The sequence below is a fragment of the Lynx canadensis genome, chromosome F1 (genome assembly GCF_007474595.2).
Source record: "Lynx canadensis isolate LIC74 chromosome F1, mLynCan4.pri.v2, whole genome shotgun sequence".
Classification (NCBI taxonomy): Eukaryota; Metazoa; Chordata; class Mammalia; order Carnivora; family Felidae; genus Lynx; species Lynx canadensis.
In genome coordinates, this window is record NC_044319.2 from 59,862,233 (window position 1) to 59,885,285 (window position 23,053).

The following is a 23,053-nucleotide window of genomic DNA, read 5'->3' on the forward strand; positions in this document are numbered from 1 at the left end:
GAGGGAGACAGAGAGAGAATCCCAAGCACGTTCCGCACTGCCAGTGCAGAGCCCAACTCGGGGCTTGAATTCACGAACTGTGAGATCACGACCTGAGCTGAAATCAAGAGTTGGATGCTTAGCCGAGACACCCAGGTGCCCCCAGAGATAACAACTGTTAATCTTACATTTTTCTGGTCTTTTGATTACTTATACTTTTACCACATATGTAATTAAGTAAGAAGGTAGCTGTAAGGAACAGAATACTTAACCAACAATGACTTAAATAGATGAAGATTGTTTAGTTGCTCAACAAGTCCAGAGTTTGGCAGTCCTGGGCTGGTGTGGCAGGTTAGTAATGTCATTAAGGACTCTAGATTAAGAATCTAGCCATCCTTAGATTATGGTTGTTTGGTTATTTGATAGTGCTTTACCTTCAGGTGTTATGTTCTTCGTTCCGAGGAAGAAGAATGAGCAAAAAGCCTAACGGGATGCTGGCCAAGTTCATCCCTTTTAAAAATCCCATTCAGTACTTGTAAGTCATTGGCCAGAATTGGGTTGCACGGCTACCCTTATACCATTCATCAGTAGGGGACAAGGAGAAGGGCTTGGAGGTGGAGGGCGGATTAGCCAATAAACAACTTTTTGCCGTGAAGGGCCTTTTAAACATGACATGAAACCAAAATTTTTGAGGGTGTGCGTTAGTGGCAGTTTTCTTTAGTGTGAAATGACAATTGTTGGTCTTTTTACAGGTCCGAATGAAATCCATGTTTGCAATTGGCTTTTGTTTTACTGCCCTAATGGGAATGTTCAATTCCATGTGAGTAAACTTTAATCATAACATGGTCTTACATCACTGTTGTTGTCTCTGTGTGTGTATGTGTGAGCAGTTAACTTTTTTGGGTAATACTTTATTTTGAAATTTGAAATTTATAGAAAAGTTACAAGAATAATATATCCATTATCCAAATTCACCCATTTTGCTCCATTTTCTTTCTCTTTTTCTGTCTTCCATATCATATATGTACTCATACACACATTTATGGTTTTTTTTTTAATTATTCAAGGGTATATCATAGGGTTCATGCCCTTTTACACATAACTACTAAAATGTATATTTCCTACACACATGGACATTCTCTTATATAACTTCGATTCAATTACCAAAATCAAAGAAATTCAATTCTGAGAGAATACAATTATATGAAAACTTTTTCATCCTCTTTAATATTGAGGATATTTTATGTACAAGGTAAAGACCAAGATATTATGGGGCCTCTAAAAAGCATTTAATATGTCCTGTGTGTTTTTAAGTTATTTACCAGCATCCTGGTTCAAAATGAAGGGGGTCCTACAGAGATGTTTGATGCTTTAACAACTGTTACCTGTATGACAAGAAAGTAAGTTACTATTATCTAAACTGGCAGGTAGCAGGCTTGAGTAATTGTGGAACTACTTTTGGTAGGAACTGGGAAAATATCCAAAGATGACAAGCAGTCATTCATTCCTTGTCAGGGCCCACCTGTATCACCCCTACAGAAAGCCGAATTTCCCTCTCTCCCTCTTTACTCTCCTTTCCTCCTGCTCTTTCCTCCCCTGTTCCACTTCTGCCTGTCTCTGCCTCTCCCTGCACCTCCCCACTTCTTCTAGTCCATTCTTCCCTCCCCACCAGCGCAGTGCCTACTCCGTGCCAGGCACTGTGGTAGGTACTGGAATATAACAAATAAAGCATGGCCCCTGCCATAATCGATTTTATGGGAAGAAAAGATAGATAAATATGTTGATACATGTTGTAATAGAAATCTGTGTGTATAAAGTGGGGAAAAGAATTGAGTGGCTGTTTTTATTTAGGTGAGGACTAGAGGAGGTATCCAAAATGGTTTTAATATTAAATTTCCTTTTAGCTAAGGGTCTAAAATCATAGACCTTTAGAGCTGAAAGGGACCTTTGGAAGATGAAATAACTTGCCTGAGGTATCTAAGAGTCTCATGATTTCAGTCTTATAATTCTTTTTTTTTTTTTTTTTTTACATTTATTCATTTTTGATATAGAGAGACAGAGCACAAGTTGGGGGAGGGGCAGAGAGAGAAGGAGACACAGAATCCAAAGCAGGTTCCAGGCTCTGAGCTGTCAGCACAGAGCCCGACGCAGGGCTCGAACTCGCAAACCGCAAGATCATGACCTGAGCCGAAGTCGGACGCTTAACCAACTAAGCCACCCAGGCACCCCTCTGTCTTATAATTCTAAACTCAGTACTCTTTTTCACTCTGCCATACTTTCTCTCATTTCTTGGATACATATCACCGTGAATTATCAGGCAAAGCAATCATTGAAAGGTTTTATAGTTAACTAGTAAGTGTCCATTTACAATTGAAATACTCAAATATTCTTCTTAAATTGTTACATTCTAGACAGCATAGGCCTGGCTAAGTACTCATCTATACTTAAAAAAATTTTCTTTTAATGTTTATTTGGGGGGGGAGGGGCCAGAGGATCTGAAGCAGGCTCTGTGCTGACAGCAGAGAGCCCGACGTGAGGCTCGAACTCATAAACCGAGATCATGACCTGAGCTGAAGTTGGACGTTTAACTGACTGAGCCATCCAGGCGCCCTTCATTTATACTTTTTAAATTTGATGCTTTACTTCTAGTGTTCTCATACTTCTGATTTTTTAAATAATATTTTTAAGGTTAATGCAGTGTGTGTGTGTATCTATTCTGATTGGCCTTAGCTTTATTGTGTGATTTTTGTGACAGATTTCAGTCCTGCCCTACTAGAGGTTCAGCATTTTGTTTTATTCCTTAGTTTTATGTTTCTTTGTCTTTTACCAAACTTATGTTTATGTCTCCCTCTAGTAGACTGTCAGTTCCTATAGTCTTCCCATGTAACAGTTTTTGTATCCTTAGGGTTTCAGGGCTTACATAGATATTTACTGAATAAATTAAAAAATAGTTGTAAATATACACCCCAGTTTCCTCATTCATGGTTTCTGTACTATTCTGAGGTAAGAATTTGATCCCATTTGAAATGTGAATCAAAACAAAAAAAAAAATTTTTAATGTTTTATTTATTTTTGAGAGAGAGAGAGTGCGAGCAGGGGAGGGGAAGAGAGAGCGGGGACAAAGGATGCATAGCCAGCTCCACGCTCACAGCAGTGACCCCAATGCGGGGCTTGAACTCACGAACCATGAGATCATGACCTGAGCCGAAGCCAGACACTCAACTGACAAAGCCCCCCAGGTGCCCTGTGAATCAAAAAATTTTAAATTATGGGGCAACTGGGGGGCTCCATCAGTTGAACGTGCAACTCTTGATTTTGGCTCTAGTCATGGTCCAAGGGATGTCGGATTGAGCCCCGCATCAGGCTCTGTGCTAAGTGTGGAGCCTGCTTGGGATTCTCTCTCCCTCTACCCCTCTCCCCGCTCACATGTGCGCGCGCTCTCTCTCTCTCTCTCTCTCTCTCTCTCAAATAAAAAAAACAAAAACAAACAACTGATTAGTGAATCAGTTGCAGTGGAACCAAATTCTCAAAAGTATGAGTCTGAATGTAGTTGATGAAAATGTCTTCTACTAACTCTTTGGTCATAGTTTATTTTAGCCCCAGACAGCTCAAAGTGTCCTTTAATAAGATAGACTAATCTCAGCAATAAATGTTGTATTGAGAGTGTTTATTTCAGTATTAGCACATCAGTAGTGTTTGGAAAAAATAATACAGAATTGTGTACATTCTGTTGACAGGTCAATAATGTAAATAGAATTTTCAAAGACTGTATGTCTTTACTGATAAGAGTGTTGACATTAGGTTTAAGTAGGGAGAAGTCTTGACTTGTAATCTAAGCTGTGAAACATGGAAATGGATCATTTGGCTTATGTTCGTTATTTACAGTAGGAGGTAATATTAGATTATCTTTTTAGAAGAATTTGCCAGTTCTTTCATTTTTTTCTCTGGTTAAAACTAGAGCTTGGCATGCAGTTTTGATTTGAATCCATAGTTGGTTTAGTTGCTAAATGAAGCTAATACATTTGATTATAATCATGGAATCACATAACCACAAAGTATCATAACATGTTTTTCATTTGCCTTCCTTTGATTTTCTTGCTCCAGTTTTCAGTTTTCCATGAGTGCTCTGTGTGAATATTTATAGTAGGTTGCAACTATTTTTAATGTCTATTCAGGTTGAAAAGCTGCATGCCATTTTTTTGGTGCCTCTCACTGTGGGAGGTAAAAGAAAATTGCCCAGTCTAAGCTCTCAAGCAGCTTACTGCCTTCAAATGGAATAGACATCTATATAAGAAATATTGATTTACGAGTTAAAAACTGACTGTTCTTTCTTATGTAGCAGTCATTGTAATTTGTAGAAGGTCCATTATAGAGATCTCTTAGAGAGAGAAATTCTATAACAATAACACCCTATCCCAACTATATTTTTCCCTTTGCTTGGGCTACAGAACAGCCTGGCCCTGGGCCTTGGAGAGGCATATTCCTGTTTATGTTATTTCTGAGACTCACTTGGAACCCATCATGTTCTCTGCCATAGCAGCATTCTTCCTGATACTTGTGTGTCTTTCAGTGGTACTCAGTTCTAGTCACCTGGGACTGAAGGCTTTGTAGCTTCCCTCCCTCTCCTTTCTTCCTTTCAGCCCACATTTCTTGTGTATCCAGCCTGTCCCAAACTTATCCCAAGTTATCTCTAATACTGCCAACCCTCTCCTCCATCGGTTAACGGTTCCTGTGGACTCTGACCCCTCTGTGTCTGTCTAGTCATCCATCCATCTATCCATTCTTTCCTTTCTCCTTCCCTTCCTCTCTTTCTCCCACCTCCCTCTCCTCTTTCTGTCCGTGCAACACCAGCTCTCCTCCTAGTTTCAGCATGTTACCTTTCCTCTCTGCTATTACCCTTAGCCTTGGGTGTAGCAGTAGCTTCCTCGCTGCTCTGTCTCCTCAGGTGTCCTGTCATGGCAGCATTAACTTAACCATCGCCAAAAGCATGTTCCTCATTGCCTAACGACCACACTGCTGCTGATGGAATGGTAACTGTGTGTTGGCCACTGTGCTAAACCCTTAACTTTTGTTGCCTTTGTAATCTTAACAGCCTTTTTTTTTTAACTATTTATTACTGAAGCCACAGTTTCTTAATTAATTAGTTAATTAATGAAAGAGAGCGAGCAAGCAGGGGAGGGGTAGAGAGAGGGGGACAGAGGATCCAAAGCGGGCTCTGTGCTGACAGCAGAGAGCCCGATGCCGGGCTTGAACTTACAAACCATGAGATCATGACCTGAGCCGAAGTCCAAGGCTTAACTGACTGAGCCCCCCAGGCACCCCTTAACAGCCTTCTGAGCTGAGGATTATAGTCTTTCTTTTACTGATGAGAATGTGAAACTCCCAAGTTATTTAACCTGCCCAAGGTTTCAAAGCTGGTAAACGTTGAGCTGGGATGTAGTTCAGGTGTCTCTGACTCTAGTCCTTATGTAGCATTGTGCTGCTCTGACTACTGACTTAAGTCCAAATTCCATAACCTGGCTTTCACAGCATTCCATGCTTTGGCCAAAGCCTGTTTTTCAAACTTTGTTTCTTTTTATTGCCTACCAACTATTGTGTTCTAACTGCACTGTTCACTGTTCCTGAGACACACATTCTTTCACATGAATTTTAGAATCACTTATGTCCCAATGTCCCCTACAATAATCTCATTTGAGTTTTGACTTAAATTTTATTAAACTTATACATTAATTTTGAAGTGTTAGACACCTTTATAATTTTTCATATTCTCTTCTAGGAACATGGTGTTTTCACTAAGTTTGCTTTATGTGTTTTTGTGGTTACTTTCCAATAAGTATTGTATATATTTTGTATTGTCTAGCGCGTTACTACTCATATAAAAGCAAGCCACCGGTTTTTGTCATTTTATTTTGTAACTGACCATCTTGCTGAACTCTAATAGATTCTAGGATTTAATTTGGTTCTCTGATTTTCTAGATAGATAATCATATGACCAGACAAATAACTTGTTCTCATTCTTTCTAAATTTCCTCCTCCCTCCTTTCTCCCTGCTGTGTCCTTCTCTCTAGTTCTAAGCTGAATTGAGTTAGAACAATTGGAAGAGGGTCAAAAGCTTAATAATGAAATACCAAAAGATAGTCCAGAAGGGGCACCTGGCCGGCTCGGTTGGTGGGGCATGCAACTCTTGATCTTGGGGTTGTGAGTTTGAGCCACATGTTGGGCGTAAAGATTACTTAAAAATAAAATCTTTAAATAAAGGAGCACCTGGGTGGCTCAGTCAGTTAAGTGTCCAACTTCGGCTCAGGTCATGATCTCATGGTTCATGGGTTCAAACCCTGCGTCGGGCTCTGTGCTGATAGCTCAGAGCCTGGAGTTTACTTCAGATTCTGTGTCTCCCTCTTTCTCTGCCTCTCCCCAGCTCATGCTCTGTCTCTCTCAAAAATGAATAAATGTAAAAAAAATTTTTTTTTTAAATCAGATTGTTTTTTGCTATTGAGTTTGCATTGTATTGTATTTTGAGTAGTAGCTCCTTAGTCAGATGTATGGTTTGCAGATTTTTTCTCCTAATCCATAGGTTGCCTTTTCCTTTTCTTGCTTGTTTCTTTTGCTGTGCAGATGCCTTTTCATTTAATGTAGTCCCACTTGATGATTTTTGTTGCTCGTGCTCTTGGTGTCATACCCAAAAAATGATAGCTGATGTCAAGGAGCTTTTTCTCCACATTTTCTTCTAGAATTTTTTTTTTAATCTTAATTTTTGTAAATTCTTTTTTTTTATTTATTTATTTTTAACACCCAAGTTAATTGGCATATAGTGCAACAATGATTTCAGGAGTAGATTCCTTACTGCCCCTTACCCATTTAGCCCATCCCCCTCCCACAGCCCTTCCAGTAACCCTGTGTTTGTTATCCATATTTAAGAGTTTCTTATGTTTTGTCCCCCTCCCTGGTTTTTTTCTTTTTTTTCATTTTTTAAATGTTTGTTTATTTTTGAGAGAGAGCATGAGCGGGAGAGGGGCAGAGAGAGAGGAAGGCACAGAATCTGAAGCAGACTCCAGGCTCGGAGCTGTCAGCACAGAGCCCAATGTGGGGCTCGATCTCACAAACCCTGAGATCATGACCTGAGCTGTAGTTAGATGCTTAACCAAATGAGTCACCCAGGCACCCCAGCCCCGTTTTTATATTATTTTTGCTTTCCTTCCCTTGTGTTCATCTGTTGTGTGTCTTAAAGTCCTCATATGAGTGAAGTCATATGTCTTTCTCTGACTACTTTTGTTTAGCATAATACCCTCCAGTTCCAGTCACACAGTTGCAAATGGCAAGATTTCATTCTTTTTGATTGCTGCGTAATACTCCATTGTATATATCTATACCACCTCTTCTTTATCCATTCATCCATCGATGGACATTTGGGCTCTTTCCATACTTTGGCTATTGTTGATAATGCTGCTGTAAACATTGGGGTGCATGTGCCCCTTCAAAATAGCATACCTGTATCCCTTGAATAAATACCTAGTAGTGCAATTGCTGGGTCGTGGGGTAGTTCTATTTTTAATTTTTTGAGGAACCTTCCTACTGTTTTCTAGAGTGGCTGCACCAGTTTGCATTCCCTCTTCTAGGAGTTTTATGGTTTCAGGTCTTACATTTCAGTCCTTAATTCATTTTGAGTTCATTTTTGTGAGTGGTATCAGATAGAGGTCTAATATCATTCTTTTGCATGTGGCTGTCCAGTTTTCCCAGCACCATTTATTGAAGAGACTGTCCTTTTCCCATCAAGTATTCTTGGCTCCCTCGTCAAATATTAGTTGACTTGTATGAGTGGGTTTATTTCTCAGCTCTCAATTCTGTTCCCCCAGCCTGTTGATCTGTTTTTATGCCAGTACAATATTGTTTTGATTATTATAGTTCTGTAATGTAGTTTGAAATCAGCTTTGTTCTTTCTCAAGATTGCTTTATCTACTCAGGGTCTTTTGTGGTTCCATATGAATTTTAGGATCATATTGCCATTGGAATTTTGATAGATACTGTATTGAATCTGTAAATGGCTTTGTGTAGTATAGACATTTTAACAATATTAACTCTTCCAGTCAATGAACACAGATATCTTTTCATTTATTTGTCTTTTTCACCTTATTTCTTAAAAATTTTTTTGATGTTTATTTTTGAGAGAGAGGGAGCACAAGTAGGAGAGGGGGCAGAGAGAGAGGGACAGAGGATCCAAAGCAAGTTCCATACTGACAGCAGAGAGCCCAGTGTGGGGCTCAAACTCACAAACCGCGAGATCATGACTGAGCTGAAGTCTGGCTGCTTAACTGACTGAGCCATCATCAATTTATTTCATCAGTGTCTTGGAGTTTTCACTGCACTCCTTGGTTATGTATGTTCCTAAGTATTTTGTTTTTGATGCTATTGTAAGTAGGATTGTTTTCTTTATTTCTTTATGATATAGCTCATTGTTAGTGAATAGAAATGCATAGAATTAGGATTTTTGTGTCCTGAAACTTGTCTGAATTTGTTTACTGGTTCTAAAAGGCTTTGTTTGTTTGTTTGTTTTTGTTACAATTTCAAGTTGAAAATAACAGAATAAAGTGACTATATGTGATTAATTTATTGGGTTTGTATGTTAGTGATAAGAGGGGATAGACAGCTTATATGTGTTCTGTCCCTTTGTCTCGCGGTCTGACTCTCCAGTAGGACAGTCACAGCAGCGTACCTGGAACAGCATATTGTGTGCAGCATGGAACCAGAAAATATTGGGGCAATTGCATTTAATATTTCTTCTGAGAGAATGGGAGTATCTTCTGAAAAAATTATTACTTTTGTTTTGCTTTTGTGAGCTTAGGAGAGAATGACAGTGATTACTTCAAGCAGATCTTTAAATACTTTTGTCATATATAAGTAAAATCAGTTCATGATTGAGCCGTTTCCTGTGTAAATATGTACTGGGAAGGCAATTGGCAGTAGTAAGTGGACGGTCATGTATATAGAAGATGTCAGATTCATTCTATTCTGTATTTACAGGACAATTGTGTAAGAAGCTCTTTAGAAGCACTGTAGTTGATCTGGATATTTAGGGATTTTTTCTCCCCCAAAGACAAAGATGGTATTACTACTTCTCTTTTCCCTCTCCCTCCATAGAAACATTCTAAATCCCAAGTGTTTTTCTAAGAGGGCATTTTCTAGCTGCTTTAATTGGAATTAAAGACTATCTGCATAATTTAGCTATGTTTTAAAGTATCGCTACCCTTAATCACGTTAATTTTTATAATTTTAATTATTGACCGATTATACAACTTATTCATAGAAAAGTATAAAAGAAACTCAACATAAATGCTGATATGTATCTTTTTAGAACTGTTTTCTAAGCTTTTCTCTTTCAGAAACGTTTTTCTTTTCTATTTTAGAAAAAGTAAAAAGAAAACTTTCAAACACTAACAGTATGTTAAAAGTTATGTCTAAATATTGTGTATGCATCTTAAGCATCTACTTTTTTCATTCACCACTATATAGTCCGTGAATTTCTATTTAGAAATATTCAGCCTATTTAATGTGTGTCTTGGGAATCTCTGAGTCTTGTAAAGAGGGTTCTTAAAGTCTCCTTGGTGCCACGGTTCAGAACAGCGATTCTCAAAGTCTGGTCTGGGGCTCCCTGGACTTCCTTGAGACTCTGAGGAGGTCCTTGAGATGAAAATTACCGCCGTCATAATTGTAAGATGTTTCCCCCCCCCCTTTTTATTCTTATTCTCTTATTAGTGTGCGGTGGAATTTCCCAGAGGCTTCAAGGTTTCATGGTGTAACCCTGCAACAGCCTGTATACTGAAGCAGCTATGTGAATTCAGCAGTGTTCTGTTAAACCAAACAGTAAAGATAGTTGCCAAAAGAAAAAAAAAAAGAGCCTTTCTTCTCACTAGATTCTTTTTTGTTTTGTAAAAGAGATTTTTCATAAAAAATATTGTGTTAACATAATGAATTTCTCACTACCTTTTAAATGATTTAATACATATTTTAACATTTCTCAGTTTTAATTTATAAAGCAGTAAATATGGATAGATATAACCTTTAAACAATGTAGGGTTCTCAAATAAATTTTCAGAACGTTAAAGGGTTCTGATGCTGAAACAATTAAGAATCATTAGTTTAGAAAAAGATTGATGGGAAAAAATGTAGGTCTTTCCCTACATCCTTGTTCAGTACGTCTCTTTTTAGAATATCACTTTTTGTTTTTTAGAGATCAAGGGACTTAGAGTTCTATTTCTGTCTCATATTCTTCCCTGGAACTAAGAAGCTTGTCAGTCTTCTAAAAATAACAATTCCTTGTTTTTTCCTTTTTAGATTTGATGGTAGAGTGGTGGCAAAGCTCCCTTTCACCCCCCTTTCCTACATCCAAGGACTGTCTCATCGAAACCTGCTTGGGGATGACACCACGGACTGTTCCTTCATCTTTCTGTATATTCTCTGTACCATGTCAATTCGACAGGTGAGTGACCGTATCCACTATTAAATATACGTATCCTTCCTTGCTCTCACACCCTGAGTTTGCTTTTGTTTCGTTAATACTGACAATGTTTCAGAACCCCAGTGGATCCTCTAAAGCTGTTTTAAATGTGTGTCTAGTTACTGATCCTTGGGGATGGGTGGTGGTAGCCATAAAGTGGCTTCATAAAGTGAAACATGGTTTCCATATCCCATGTTTAGAGCTCTTAGGTTCCTTTTTCATTCCAGTCATCTAAAGATACGAAAATAAAGAGCAGGTTTGGTCTTCTCAGTGTCGTTTCTTCCTTATTACATACCACTGCCTTCTGGCACTTCAGGAACACAAACAAATGTAGTAATTTGGTGATTTTTAGAATGTTCACAGTTGAGATACTCAAGTCTGTGTTAGAGAATTTACATTTGGTCACCAGAATTGTAAGACATTCATAGTAAAAAAGGGTAAGAGCCAAGAGAGAAGTATGGATAGTTGGGGGAACCCGGACAGAGACAGGACATTTGAATAGTTGGGGAAGATTCAGGCAGAAAGGTTTAGAGAATGAAGTGGCTTTTGAGATAGGACTTTAAAAAGCAAGAAGAGTCATGATCTCGTGGTTCGTGAGTTTGAGCTCTGCATCAGGTTCTGTGCTGACAGCACGGTCAGTACAGAGCCTGCTTGGGATTCTCTCTCTCCCTCTCTCTCTCTGCCCCTCTCCTGCTCACTTTCTCTCTTTCTCTCTCAAAATAAATAAATATACTTAAAAAAAATTTTTTTTTAAAGTGAGAAGAGTCCCTGGCTCAAACATTTTATATTTCAGTTTATATATTCGGTTTATAAATAAATAAAATATTTATTTATTTACTCATTTTGAGAAGGAGAGAGCAAGCAGGGGAGGGGCAGAGAGAGAGGGAGAGAGAGAACCAAGCAGGCTCCACACTGTCAGTGGACAGCCCCATACCGGGCTCCCTCTTACAACCACGAGATCATGACCTGAGCCAAAAGCAAGAGTCAGATGCTTAACGAGCTGAGCCACCCGGGGTCCCTATGTTTCAGTTTTTGAAATACTACCATTCAGCAGGCATTTCAGTGGGGAGATTGGCGCATGAGAATTCTTCTGAATACTGTCAGTGGCAGCAGATTTTTTGGTTGACCTGGCATGTGAGAATAAGTAGGAAATGGAATAATAGTTTGAAGCTTACAAAGGTCTTCGTGGTCTTACTGCTTAATGCTTTCCCCACCTCCTCTCTCATCCAACCCTCCAGCCATTCTCACTTGCCTGACAATTTCCGTGTCCCGCTCACCCACATTTGCTTTTTGTGAACGCTCTTCGCTCTCTCTGGCTGCCTCCCCCCTCGTCCTTTTGCAGATTAAATGCAACCGGGTCTCAAGTCATCCTGGCATCATTTCTGACATTTACTACTTCCTGAAGGATAGATTTGAGAAGGCCCTGATGAGGTGAAGGAAAGTCAGAAGCCTATCTGAATTGTCTAGCAAAACATCATCATATTCTGAACTACTACAGTGATGAGAGGGATGGAAGGGAGGGGCAGGTTGGGACTTACGTGGAGGGAAAGCAGCAGAACTGAGAGAGGGAGAAAGGAGAAACTCAGGTGAGCCCCAGGTATGGTTTTGGTGACCAAATGTAGACTGGTCTCACAAAGAGGGTGGGAATTGAGCAAAGAAGAGCAGGTTGGTTAGAAGATGAGCGGTTTGAGATGTTTATGGGGCAACTGAGTGGGCATGTCTGGCAAAAGTTGTACACTTGTGTGGCTGCGGTGGGGTGTAGGCTACGTGTCTCGAAAATGTCTCTTCAGTGAAGCGTTTTGTTTGGCTTAACCAAAGGTGAAAGCCAAGCCAGTGACAACACAGATCTCTTTTGTTGGTTTAGCAGAGGTCCATTGCGTTCCAGAATACTGTTCTTAAATGTGATTATTTAAATCTGAAACTTTTAAATTTTTTTTTTTTCAACGTTTATTTATTTTTGGGACAGAGAGAGACAGAGCATGAACGGGGGAGGGGCAGAGAGAGAGGGAGACACAGAATCGGAAACAGGCTCCAGGCTCTGAGCCATCAGCCCAGAGCCTGACGCGGGGCTCGAACTCTTGGACCGCGAGATCGTGACCTGGCTGACCTGGCTGAAGTCGGACGCTTAACCGACTGCGCCACCCAGGCGCCCCTAAATCTGAAACTTTTAAATTGGAGCTGTGTCCAAATAGTAATAAAACACAATGATGTATACATTCCACTTTAAGCAACAAAGAGCAGTTCTGCTTTAATTACATTCAGATGTTAATGCTTTATGTGTGACAACTCAAAATAGTCACTTAAAAAAAAAGTTTTTAAATGTTTATTTTTGAGAGAGAGAGAGAGAGAGCGCGCTCAAGCAGGGGAGGAATGGGGGTGGGGGTGGGGTTGGGGAGGACACAGAATCCAAAGCAGGCTCCAGGCTCTGAGCTGTCAGTGCAGAGCCTGATGTGGGGCTCGAACTCACGAGCTGTGAGATCATGACCGGAGCCAAAGTTGGACACTTAACCAACTGAGCCACCCAAGCACCCTGACAACATTTTAGATGGGACATTTGCACTGCTACCTGGCCATTGCTCCCCAGAATCACCATCTGAAACTATAGAGTTTTTTTTTTGTTTTTTTTGTTTTTTTTTTTTTAATTTTTTTTTTTCAACGTTTATTTATTTTTGGGACAGAGAGAGACAGAGCATGAACGGGGGATGGGCAGAGAGAGAGGGAGACACAGAATCGGAAACAGGCTCCAGGCTCTGAGCTATCAGCCCAGAGCCTGACGCGGGGCTCGAACTCCCGGACCGCGAGATCGTGACCTGGCTGAAGTCGGACGCTTAACCGACTGCGCCACCCAGGCGCCCCAGAAACTATAGAGTTTTAAAACTGAAATAAATGTTAAGAATGATGGGGCATCCGGGTGGCAGTCAGTCTGACTGCCACTCAGGTCATGATCTCATGGTTCGTGAGGTCAAGCCCCGCGTCGGGCTCTGCGCTGACAGTTCAGAGCCTGGAGCCTGCTTCGGATTCTGTGTCTCCCTCTCTGCCCCTCCCCTGCTCACGCTTGCTCTCTCTCTCTCTCTCAAAAATAAATAAAACATTTAAAAAAAATGATGGTTGAGGATGTTCACCTCAAGCTGGTATTTAAACTCCTTTCAGATATTTCAGAAAGTCTGGTGAGGTGTTTGTTTAGCAGTTAATTTTATCAGGAATGCAGTGCTCATTTACCATGGTGGTCAGCAGTTTTTTTCTGTTAAGGTCTGGATAGTAAATATTTTTGTGTTTAATATACTCTGTCATAACTGCTCAGCTCTGCCATTATAGTAGGAAAACAATCATAGACAGTATGTAAATGAATGAGAGTGGCTGTGTTCCAACAAAACTTTGTTTACAAAAACCGGCAAGGGGCCAGCGACAGTCTGCTAATCCCTGAAGGTTCAGGCAGAGACTTGCAGCTGCTCAACTCTGCCATTAGACTCTGAAAGCGCCATAGACAATGTGTAGACGAACATGACTGCGTTCCAGTAAGCCTTTGTTTATAAAAACAGGCAGTGGACCAACACGATATACCTTAACTCCTGAGGACTATAGTGCACAACATGTGCTACAAAGTTAAAATAGAATAGTAGATCCTAGACAGGTACAGCTTAATAAAATAATTGTTTATTGAGTACAGAGAAATGGAGGAAAGGGGCAGTGAAACACACACACACACACACACACACAGACACACACACACACAGACACACAAATAATCAATGTGTTTTGAGCCAGGGAGGATACATACTCATTTTTTTTTTTACTTGCCCAGTTCTGTGCACTGATACTAATAAGAGAAAAGTATACAAGAGCTATAGTATTGCATAGCTAACATAACAGTGTTGTATTTGAAAGATTTATTTCTTTTGGTATACGGTTATCTTCCCCAAGACGAATGGTGAGTTCTAACTTGTTGTTGCGTCCTGACTGCTGGTCATCTTGGGCAAATAATTTAATTACCCAATTTTATACAAGGTATTCTAATATATTCAAAATCTTAGAAAAATCACCCAAATGACCTGCTTTTATAATTTTTACTTCACTGGCTGCAAATGGTTTCTGTACCTGTTCCTCACTGATTATTAGCGTATATACTGGAGGATTGGGAACTTACATCGAGTCTAACATACCTTAGCATTTGAAGTGTTATTATGGAGTATATGCCTCTTTTTTCTTTAATTACAATGTTTGTTAGCTTGCTATTTCTATGTTTTGTTTTGTTGTTTTGTTTACTTTATAGGATCTTAGGTTACCTGATAATAGACTATATACAGATGCCTATGAAATGAGCAGCCATAAAATAGGAGGCTTTCAGAAATTCAACTTATAGACGTACTGTCATTTCCCCAGTGAGGCCATTCTTAGGCACGGAAGTAGGCCACTTGATTTCACATATACCCGTGGCATAAAGTAGTTTTAAGAGAATGTAATGAATTGGGTTTTTTTGCTTGCCTGTTTGGGGATGTGAAGTGGAGTACGTGATGGGGAAACTAATATAGAATGATTCAAGCTTCCATGATGATTGCTTATATTCTGCCTTATAGGAGTTTTTGTTTGGTCTATTTGTTATTTTTATCTATTTTCTTCTTTCCTTTCCAACTGTTCCAAGGTAGTAAGTTCTCAATTGTCTGCATATATCTTAAAGTACCTATGTATGCTACATAGTATCCATCTGAAAAGTATATGTTAAACAAACAGTAGGTGCTACACAGAAATATAAACTTGTAAATTTGGCAAGTTGGGGTTACACCATTTTTCACTCCCAAGAGCAAGGTAGGAAAATGCGTTTCTGCCAGCCTCACCAGCAGAAATTGCTTTTGAGTTTTTATCAGTCTGATGGATAAGAATTGCTTCCCCGTAGTTTTAACTTGCATTTTGGATTGAGCATCTCTGTTTGTCTAAGGCTGTTCATATATTCTTTCCTTTCCGTGGTGGCGAGAGACCGTGTATGCCTTTCGCCTATTTCTCTGACAGCTTGTTGGTCTTTTTCTGAATTTTAGCTCTTAACTTTGGGACATTCGCCCTCTCTGTGTGCTCTATGTTGCACATAACTTTTCCAACTTGTTGTTTGTGTTCCGGTTTTACTTATAGTGGTTTTTGCCACACAAAATTTTATTTGCTCGCTGGATTTTAGTTTTTCCTTTTAGATCAGATTTGTCTGTCTTTTGTGGCTTTTGGATTTTGAGTTATGGTTAGAAAGTTCTTTTCCACTGTAAAGTTACCAGGAAATTCATCCTCCTTTTCTGTTGGTACTTTTTTGGTTTCAAGTTTTGCATTTAAATGATGAGCCAGCCCATCTGGAGTTCATAGTTACCTTCTTCTTTCTTTGCGCTCTTCTACTCGGCCAGCTATTATGTGATTTTGAAGAAGGAGAACGCAAAAGCATGGATTCATTTGAGATCACAGTTTGCCTACTTCTTTTTTTTCCAAGACTGAGAAGCCAGAGAGCCAAAAGAATGCAGTGAGGTGAACGATTGGACTTGAATATAAGTCCCGGCCAGCAGCCTAGTAGTGTTTTCTCTAGAGCTCTCGAAATCCGTCTTTGAAATTGGAAAGTCGGTTCAGTCCCAGTGACAAGTGTGTGAGTGGAGACGCTCCTCCTTCCTTCACACCTTGTTTAGATAAGAGGTCTTCTGAAATGTGCTAGTGTCCTGGGGCCGGCTAAGCAGCGTGATCTGAACCCCTAGAGGAGAAGAATGTGGAGGAGTAGGCCAGACGTCTCTGTCATGCCTACTGAGTGTCAGGGCTTTCCACTTGTCAGGGCGACTGCCTGTGGCAGCAGTGGAGTCTTGCAGGATTCTCAAGCCAGTCCTCTCTGAGGTCCAGACACTACTCTCTGGTTTCCTATGTTCAGTAATTCCAGTGCTGTTAATCTTTCTTACTGATCGTGTTAAAATAGACGTAACACAGAGTTCACTATTTAGCTATTTTCAGCTGTGCAGTTCTGTGACGTGAAGCACATTTACGTTGCTCTGCAAGCATCTCCATTACCCCCGATCCCTGGCACCCACCCTTCTGCCTTCTCTCTCCCTCTGAATGTGACTACTCGTGTTTGTGGGTTTGATCTCGTGTAAGTAGACTCCTATGATGGCGGTTCTTTTGTGACTAGCATGTTCTCAAGTGTATCCACACTGGAGCATGGGTCGGCACTTCCTTTTCTAAGGCCAAGTAATATTTCGTTGTATGTGTGAACCACGTTTTGTGTGTCCGCTCACCTGTCAGTTGGGCTGCTCCCACCGTTTTGCTGTTGTAACACTGCTGTGAACACGGTGTGTCGATGTCTGTTTGAGTTTCTCTTTTTCCGTCTTTTGGGCTATAATCCCAGAAGTAGAATCGCTGGGTCATAAGGCAATTTGACGTTTAACTTTTTTGTGGAATCGCCAGCTGGTGTTCACAGCTACTGTGTCATTTTACCCAGTGCTGGTAATCTTAAGGCTTCAATTCACTACCAACTTGAGACCATTCATTAACAGATTCAAGTAATTTTTCATGTTTTTGTTTCAGTGAGTGAAACCACAACTTCGTTCACTCAAGGTCAATTTTATGCTGAACATGTAAAGACAATGTGTGTTTTATGCAGGTTTCCTCCAGCAGCACTTATGGCCTTGCTGGTTTTAACAGGGAAGTCTTCTTACAATAGTAAACTCGAATATAGCATCTAGGAGGATGAGAAACATTTCTGTTATTAGTGCCTTTAAAGTGTCAACAGTTTAATTGCTGAAGTGATTAGATACATTTACCATGGGTTTTCCTGCATTTATGTTTTTAAAGTCTTTTAGTTGTGAAAGATTATGACTACATTTACATTTGTCAGCTAATAACATCTCTACAGTGTTAACCAGAATCCACTTTACTAAATGTGAGTGATGGTATAATTCAAACAACCAGCTCTGTTCCCTTCATGACAGTGTGCACTCCTTTTTATAATGGAGGTATAATATAATATAAGGCTGAATCACAGGTGCCTATCTGCTTCAGTCATTTTCCCCCCATCCTTAAGAGATTATTATCACATTAGTAACAATTCCTTGGTAGATTCTGTTTGTTCATTTATTCATTCAACAAAATGGAGCATGGATATGTATCAGGGTCCATGCTGGGTGCTTAGTATACACTTTGAAACAAAATTGACGTATAATTATGGTCCTTGCTGTCATGGAACTTCTGTTTCTTTTGAAATTAAAAGGTTAATTTTTCCAACTATAGCTTCACTTAAAAAAAATCATTATCAAATATGGAGGTGTAAAAGTACATTTAAAATTATTTTTTTCTTTTTTATCAATGTTTATCTCAGAGAGAGAGAGAGAGAGAGTGAGCAGGGTGGTTGGGGGGGGGGCACAGAAAGAGGGAGACAGAGGATCCGAAGCAGGCTCTGCGCTGACAGCAGAGAACCTGACATGGGGCTCGAACTCACAAACCATGGGATCATGACCTGAGCTGAAGTCGGCCGCTTGACCAACTGAGCCACCCAGGTGCCCCTAAAATTAATACCATTATACTAGTCATTCAGAGTAGAAGCAGATTGAACAATGAACTTTGAACCTAAACTAACACAATTTTATGATGTATTGCTAGTTCACATAAATATTTGTGAATCTGGTTTTCATCCATTACTTATTTTTTCCCATAGTAGGATGTTATTAGTTAATTAAATGATTCACCATTGACTTAAGAGCTTTCAAGGAAAAGTGGAAGTAATACTATACTGATAATGTAATAGATTTTAAGACACATTCCTACTTGAGAAACTTTGAAATGATGGGGAGAGAGGAGGAAGACAACATAAGGTTGAGGAGATACAGGGTTTGGAAGTAAGGCACCAGGTTTTGAGTCTTGCTGACACTTAACTAGCCGAGTGTCCTCGGGAAAGTCCTAGAACCTCTCTGAGTCTTTCCACAAAGGGGAAATGGGGGCGAGTGTGCCATCTCACCATGTTATGATGATCACAAGACAATAATATACAGTGTTAGCAGTTCTTAGGGTGACATTTAAAAAAAAAATAAGTACCCCCTCCTTTGGGGTATTTTTTTTTCCTTTGGGGTATTTTTTAAACTTAGTATTTGTTTCGCGGCCCAGATAGGACAAAGTTGCTTTTTAAAGATTGAAACAGGGTGGTATGTCATTAACTGAAAATAAATCTAATTAATTTTTCTCATTTTATCTTAACCCCCTTTTTAACATTCCTTAACGTTTAGTGATTAGTGCTTAGCTGCCTTGACCTTCACACCGCAGCTGTTTCCTTTGTGTGAGTTTGTAGCAGCGGAAATGGTAGGTCTGCCAGCTCCCATCGGAGGTGTTAAGTTACTCCAGCGTGGTGATGGAATTCAAGAATAGGAGGAAATTTCCTTAATTGCTTTTTAAATTTTCTTGTTAGTATGAGTCAGTAATAGATTACATAAATAGTGATCTCCTCTATTAAAAAAGTGCTCTAAATCAATAAAAACTCAAGCAGATTTACCTGGTAAACAGCTAAGGGGAAAGTGGTCGATTCTTATGAATTTATGTGACTATAAAACCTATGAATAGAATTCCCTTTCTTTGAAAGCAAAAAGGATTAGTTGTTCTGAGGAAGAATGGAAGAAAGAGTTTTATCTTTTTTCTTTTGTCACCCATATCTTAATATATTACTTTATGTATGTGCGACTATTATCTGGAAAAGTATCGGTGAGAATTTGTCACCGTCTCTTTGAACAGCTGTGTGCTCAGGAGAGAGATAAAAATAAGCATATTTTATTTTTTTTCACCCTTGGCTTTCCTGGGGCAAAGAATTTTGATATGCCTTGTGAATGTATAAAAACAGGTTCTAATTATGTCTTGTCAGTATATCTTAAAGTCATCAAAATGAGAAGACCAGATGCCTGCCATGTCCTGTACCACATCATTAACATATGTCACTTCAGGACTTGGAGCTCAATTCATTAATGTCAGTATAGCTCATCTATAAGCAGGGTATTTTCATTTTTAGCACTTAACTTAAAATCAGAGAATGCATGAGGTTTAGAAAATGATAGCTTAGCTAGTACGTGAGAAGAACAGATTATTCAGGCATTATCTTACTCTGATCTCTGCGAATTGTTTCAGTGCAGGAGTTCAAGGCTTTATTTAGAATATCGCCTGTCTTGCTGAAGATTGACTCAAGTCTTTATGCTATGCCAGGAATTCTTTGATGCTGAGAATACAGGGTAAAAAGCAGTGGTCTCTACCCTGTGAAACTCATACTCTCTGTGGAGAGATAGATCCAGAAGTAATAGAGTATGATTGATGCCCTTTGTCTGTGTGTTCACGTGCAAAATGGTATCGGAGGGAAGACCGTGCTATGGAAGCCACATGGCTAAGGGATGAAAGTAAGAGTTTATACAGAGGGGCCATTTTGTTGTATCTTGAAGGACGAGTAGGGGCTTTCCAGTCTTAACAGAGCGTTCTTGGCATCGGAAGTAGTGTGAGGAACAGCACGGAGGCTTGAACGTGTACAGTGAATACAAGACTGTACAAGTGAATACAAGCGAGTGCAGAATTGTTGGTGGGATGTAACAGGAGAAGAAGCGTGCCCCTGCTTACTACCTGTACCTCACAGTACAGCATCGAGTGATTCCTTTGTTTTTCTGGGGTTTGTCTTTTGTTTTGTTTTGTTTTGTTTTGTTTTATCGTGTTTACAGTGCAAGTCTCCTGGCAACAAATTCTCTTAATCTTCGTTTATCTGAAAATACTTTTATCTATATTCTTGAAGGATATTTTCACTGGATATGGAATTCTGGGTTGACTAGGGGTTTTGTTTGCTTTAATCCTTTCAGCTTTTTAAAATGCCCTTCCCCTGTCTTCTGGCCTCCATTGTTTCTGACGAAAAGTCCTTCCTGTCTTTTTTTCCCTGTAGGTAATGTGTCATTTTTCTCTGGCTGCTTTTAGATTTTTTTTTTTTTTATGTTTGGTTTTTCAGCAGTTTGATTGGATGTGCCTACGGTATTAATTCTTTTTTTCTTGATCGTGCTACAGTTGTTTTTCCTGCCCATTCCTTCCCTCTTCTTCTGTGATTCCAGTGTCTTATATGTTTGTCTGTTTTTTCAGTATTGTCTAAGAGGACACTGAGGCTCTGTTCAATTTTTAAAAATCTTTTCCTCTCTGTTCTTTAAGCAGGATAATTTCTCTTCATTTGTCTTCAAGTTTACTGATCCTCTGTCATCCCTAATCTGAATTAACCTTAAATCCATACAATGATTTTTAATTTTTTTTTTTAATTTTTAAATTTATTTTGATAGAGAGACAGCATGAGCGGGGAAGGGGTAGACAGAGAGGGTGAGAGGGCGAATCCCAAGCAGGCTGTGCACTGCCAGCACAGAGCCCGATGCAGGGCTCGAACCCACAAAACTGTGAGACATAACCTGAGCCGAAACCGAGAGTCGGATGCTTAACTGACTAAGCCACCCCAGGTGCCCCCCCATACAATGGTTTTTAAATTTTGATACAATATTTTTTTAGTTCCACAATATCCATTTGGTTCTTTTTTTGTGATCCTTTTTCCCTGCTGAGATTTCCCATTTGTTCATTTATTATTATGAGCATATTTTATGCTTGTAGGCATAGTTATTTAGTTACTTTAAAATAAAAACCTTATCTACTAATTTCAACATTTGGATAATCTGAAGGTTGGACTCTGTCGCCTGCTCTCTTAAGTATGGGCTAAGTTTCTCGTTTGTTGGTATATTTAATTATTTTGGATTGTATCTTAGACATTGTTCTGATAGATTGTATAGACTCTGGATTCTATGATTCTTTGAAAGAGTGGTGAGTCTTTTAGTTAAGCAGGCAATTAACTTGGCATTCACACTCTGAATTCTCCTCTGTGGTCGGCTGTACCTGAGATCTCTGCTATGTTAGTCTCATCTGGGCTGCTTGAAGGCTGTCTAGTGCACGCATAGTTTAAGAGATGTGGGCAGAGTTTCAGTGTAGTTTTGAACTCCTCTGTTAGCTGTTTTCCAGGATCCTCTCACTATTATCATTAGCTGCTATGGTTGCACTAATCCCTGTCTTTTGGTTTTAAAAATGAGTAAGGCTTCAGTTTAATTCTGAGTCTTAGATACCCCACCCAGTGCCAGCTGCATCCTCCTATCCATTATAAGATTAAAAATACATACATACATACATCCGTTTATACATCTGTAACATACAAACATACATCTTGTCTTCCGGCACTAAACTAAAATTCAGAGCATTCTCCTTGACTGCTCCTCAAATAAAGGGCTAAACAAGAGATCTAGGAAAGTGTTCATTGGAAGGATGGTTATAAGAGAGAGAGATTAGGATTGTCACTTGATTGTCTGACGTACCTCCACCCCCTCAAAAAAAAAAAAAGACCTTTATCACCAGCAAGGCCTTTAGACAACTTAGGACAGAAAATATTCATTCAGTATTACAAAGGAAGTGACATCACTATAGTGCAGATTTGATGTGCTCATGTTTCTTTCAGAATTTCGATTTCCACTTTGCAAGACGTGTGCAAATCTGCATTATAATTTGTTACAACATAGTCACGTTCTAGAATGCTAGAGCGACAGGGGACTTGGGCTCCTTGAAGGTGCTTGGTGAAGAAGCTTGAAAGTTCCAGCAGGAGGCTTCAGGTCCCTTCAGTATTTTATCTGTTTTCTGTAGTGGGTTTCTTCCATGAGATTTTGTTTAAAGAAAGGATTAAAGGGTTGAAAATGATTGATCTGGCCATCCCGCTTCTTTCAAGGGGGGAGGGCAGCTGAGATCTGGAAAGGTGAGAAGACACTGCCTGTTGTTTTTTGCCTGGGTTGCCAGTACTGGAACTCAGGTCTTCTGACTGCTGACCCAACAGTGCATCTCAGGTACCCCAGCGTACTGTCATTTTCTTCAGTAAATATTTCATCTTTACATCCTTTCTCCCAAACAGCTTATTGAAGCATATTTATTTATTTTAAGAGACAACAGGGAGGGGTGGAGAGAGAGAATCCCAAGCAGGCTCTGCAATGACAGTATGGAGTCTGATTGGGGGCTTGAACTCACAAACCCATGAGATTGTGACCCGAGCTGAAATCAAGAGTCAGATGCTTAACTTAACCACTTAACCGACCAAGCCACCTTAACCACTGAGCCACCCAGGTGCCCCCCAAACAGTTTACTTAGATGTAATGTGAAAACTGTGGGGCTGCTGGGTTGGGCCATTTGATGTGATTGGATTTTCACACCGCTTTGTGGATATAGTAAAGAATATGTTATGGGAACTTGATGAGAAATTATCATCAATTGGAAGTGAAGGCTGTTTGCTTGATGCCAGAGAAACTAACAAAGAATAAACTAAGGATTGCCATGGCTGAGTTATTTTAGCTAAATGACTAAGAAATAACATTTAGCTGAATGTCTTTATGGCTAGTGACCTGGGTCTTCCCAAAATATCCAGTTAGCAACCAACAACTTCCTTTTCTTGATCACCGGCTCTTATCCTTTACAAAGAGGAAGGAACGCAAATCCTGTAATGGTATTTTTCTGGGTTTCCTGCCAATAAAAGGCATGATTATGGGAAAACGTTTTTCCTTTGTT

General features: G+C 39.7%; 1 protein-coding gene across 1 annotated transcript in view; it reads left to right on the forward strand.

Annotated features, from left to right (window-relative positions):
- TMCO1 (transmembrane and coiled-coil domains 1) overlaps positions 1-23,053 on the forward strand; it is a 39,446-nt gene that overhangs the window by 12,063 nt on the left and 4,330 nt on the right. Inside the window, exons 5-6 of the mRNA XM_030303472.1 lie at positions 732-799; positions 10,309-10,453. Coding sequence (XP_030159332.1) covers positions 732-799; positions 10,309-10,453 — 213 coding nt within the window. The remainder of the gene's footprint in view (positions 1-731; positions 800-10,308; positions 10,454-23,053) is intronic.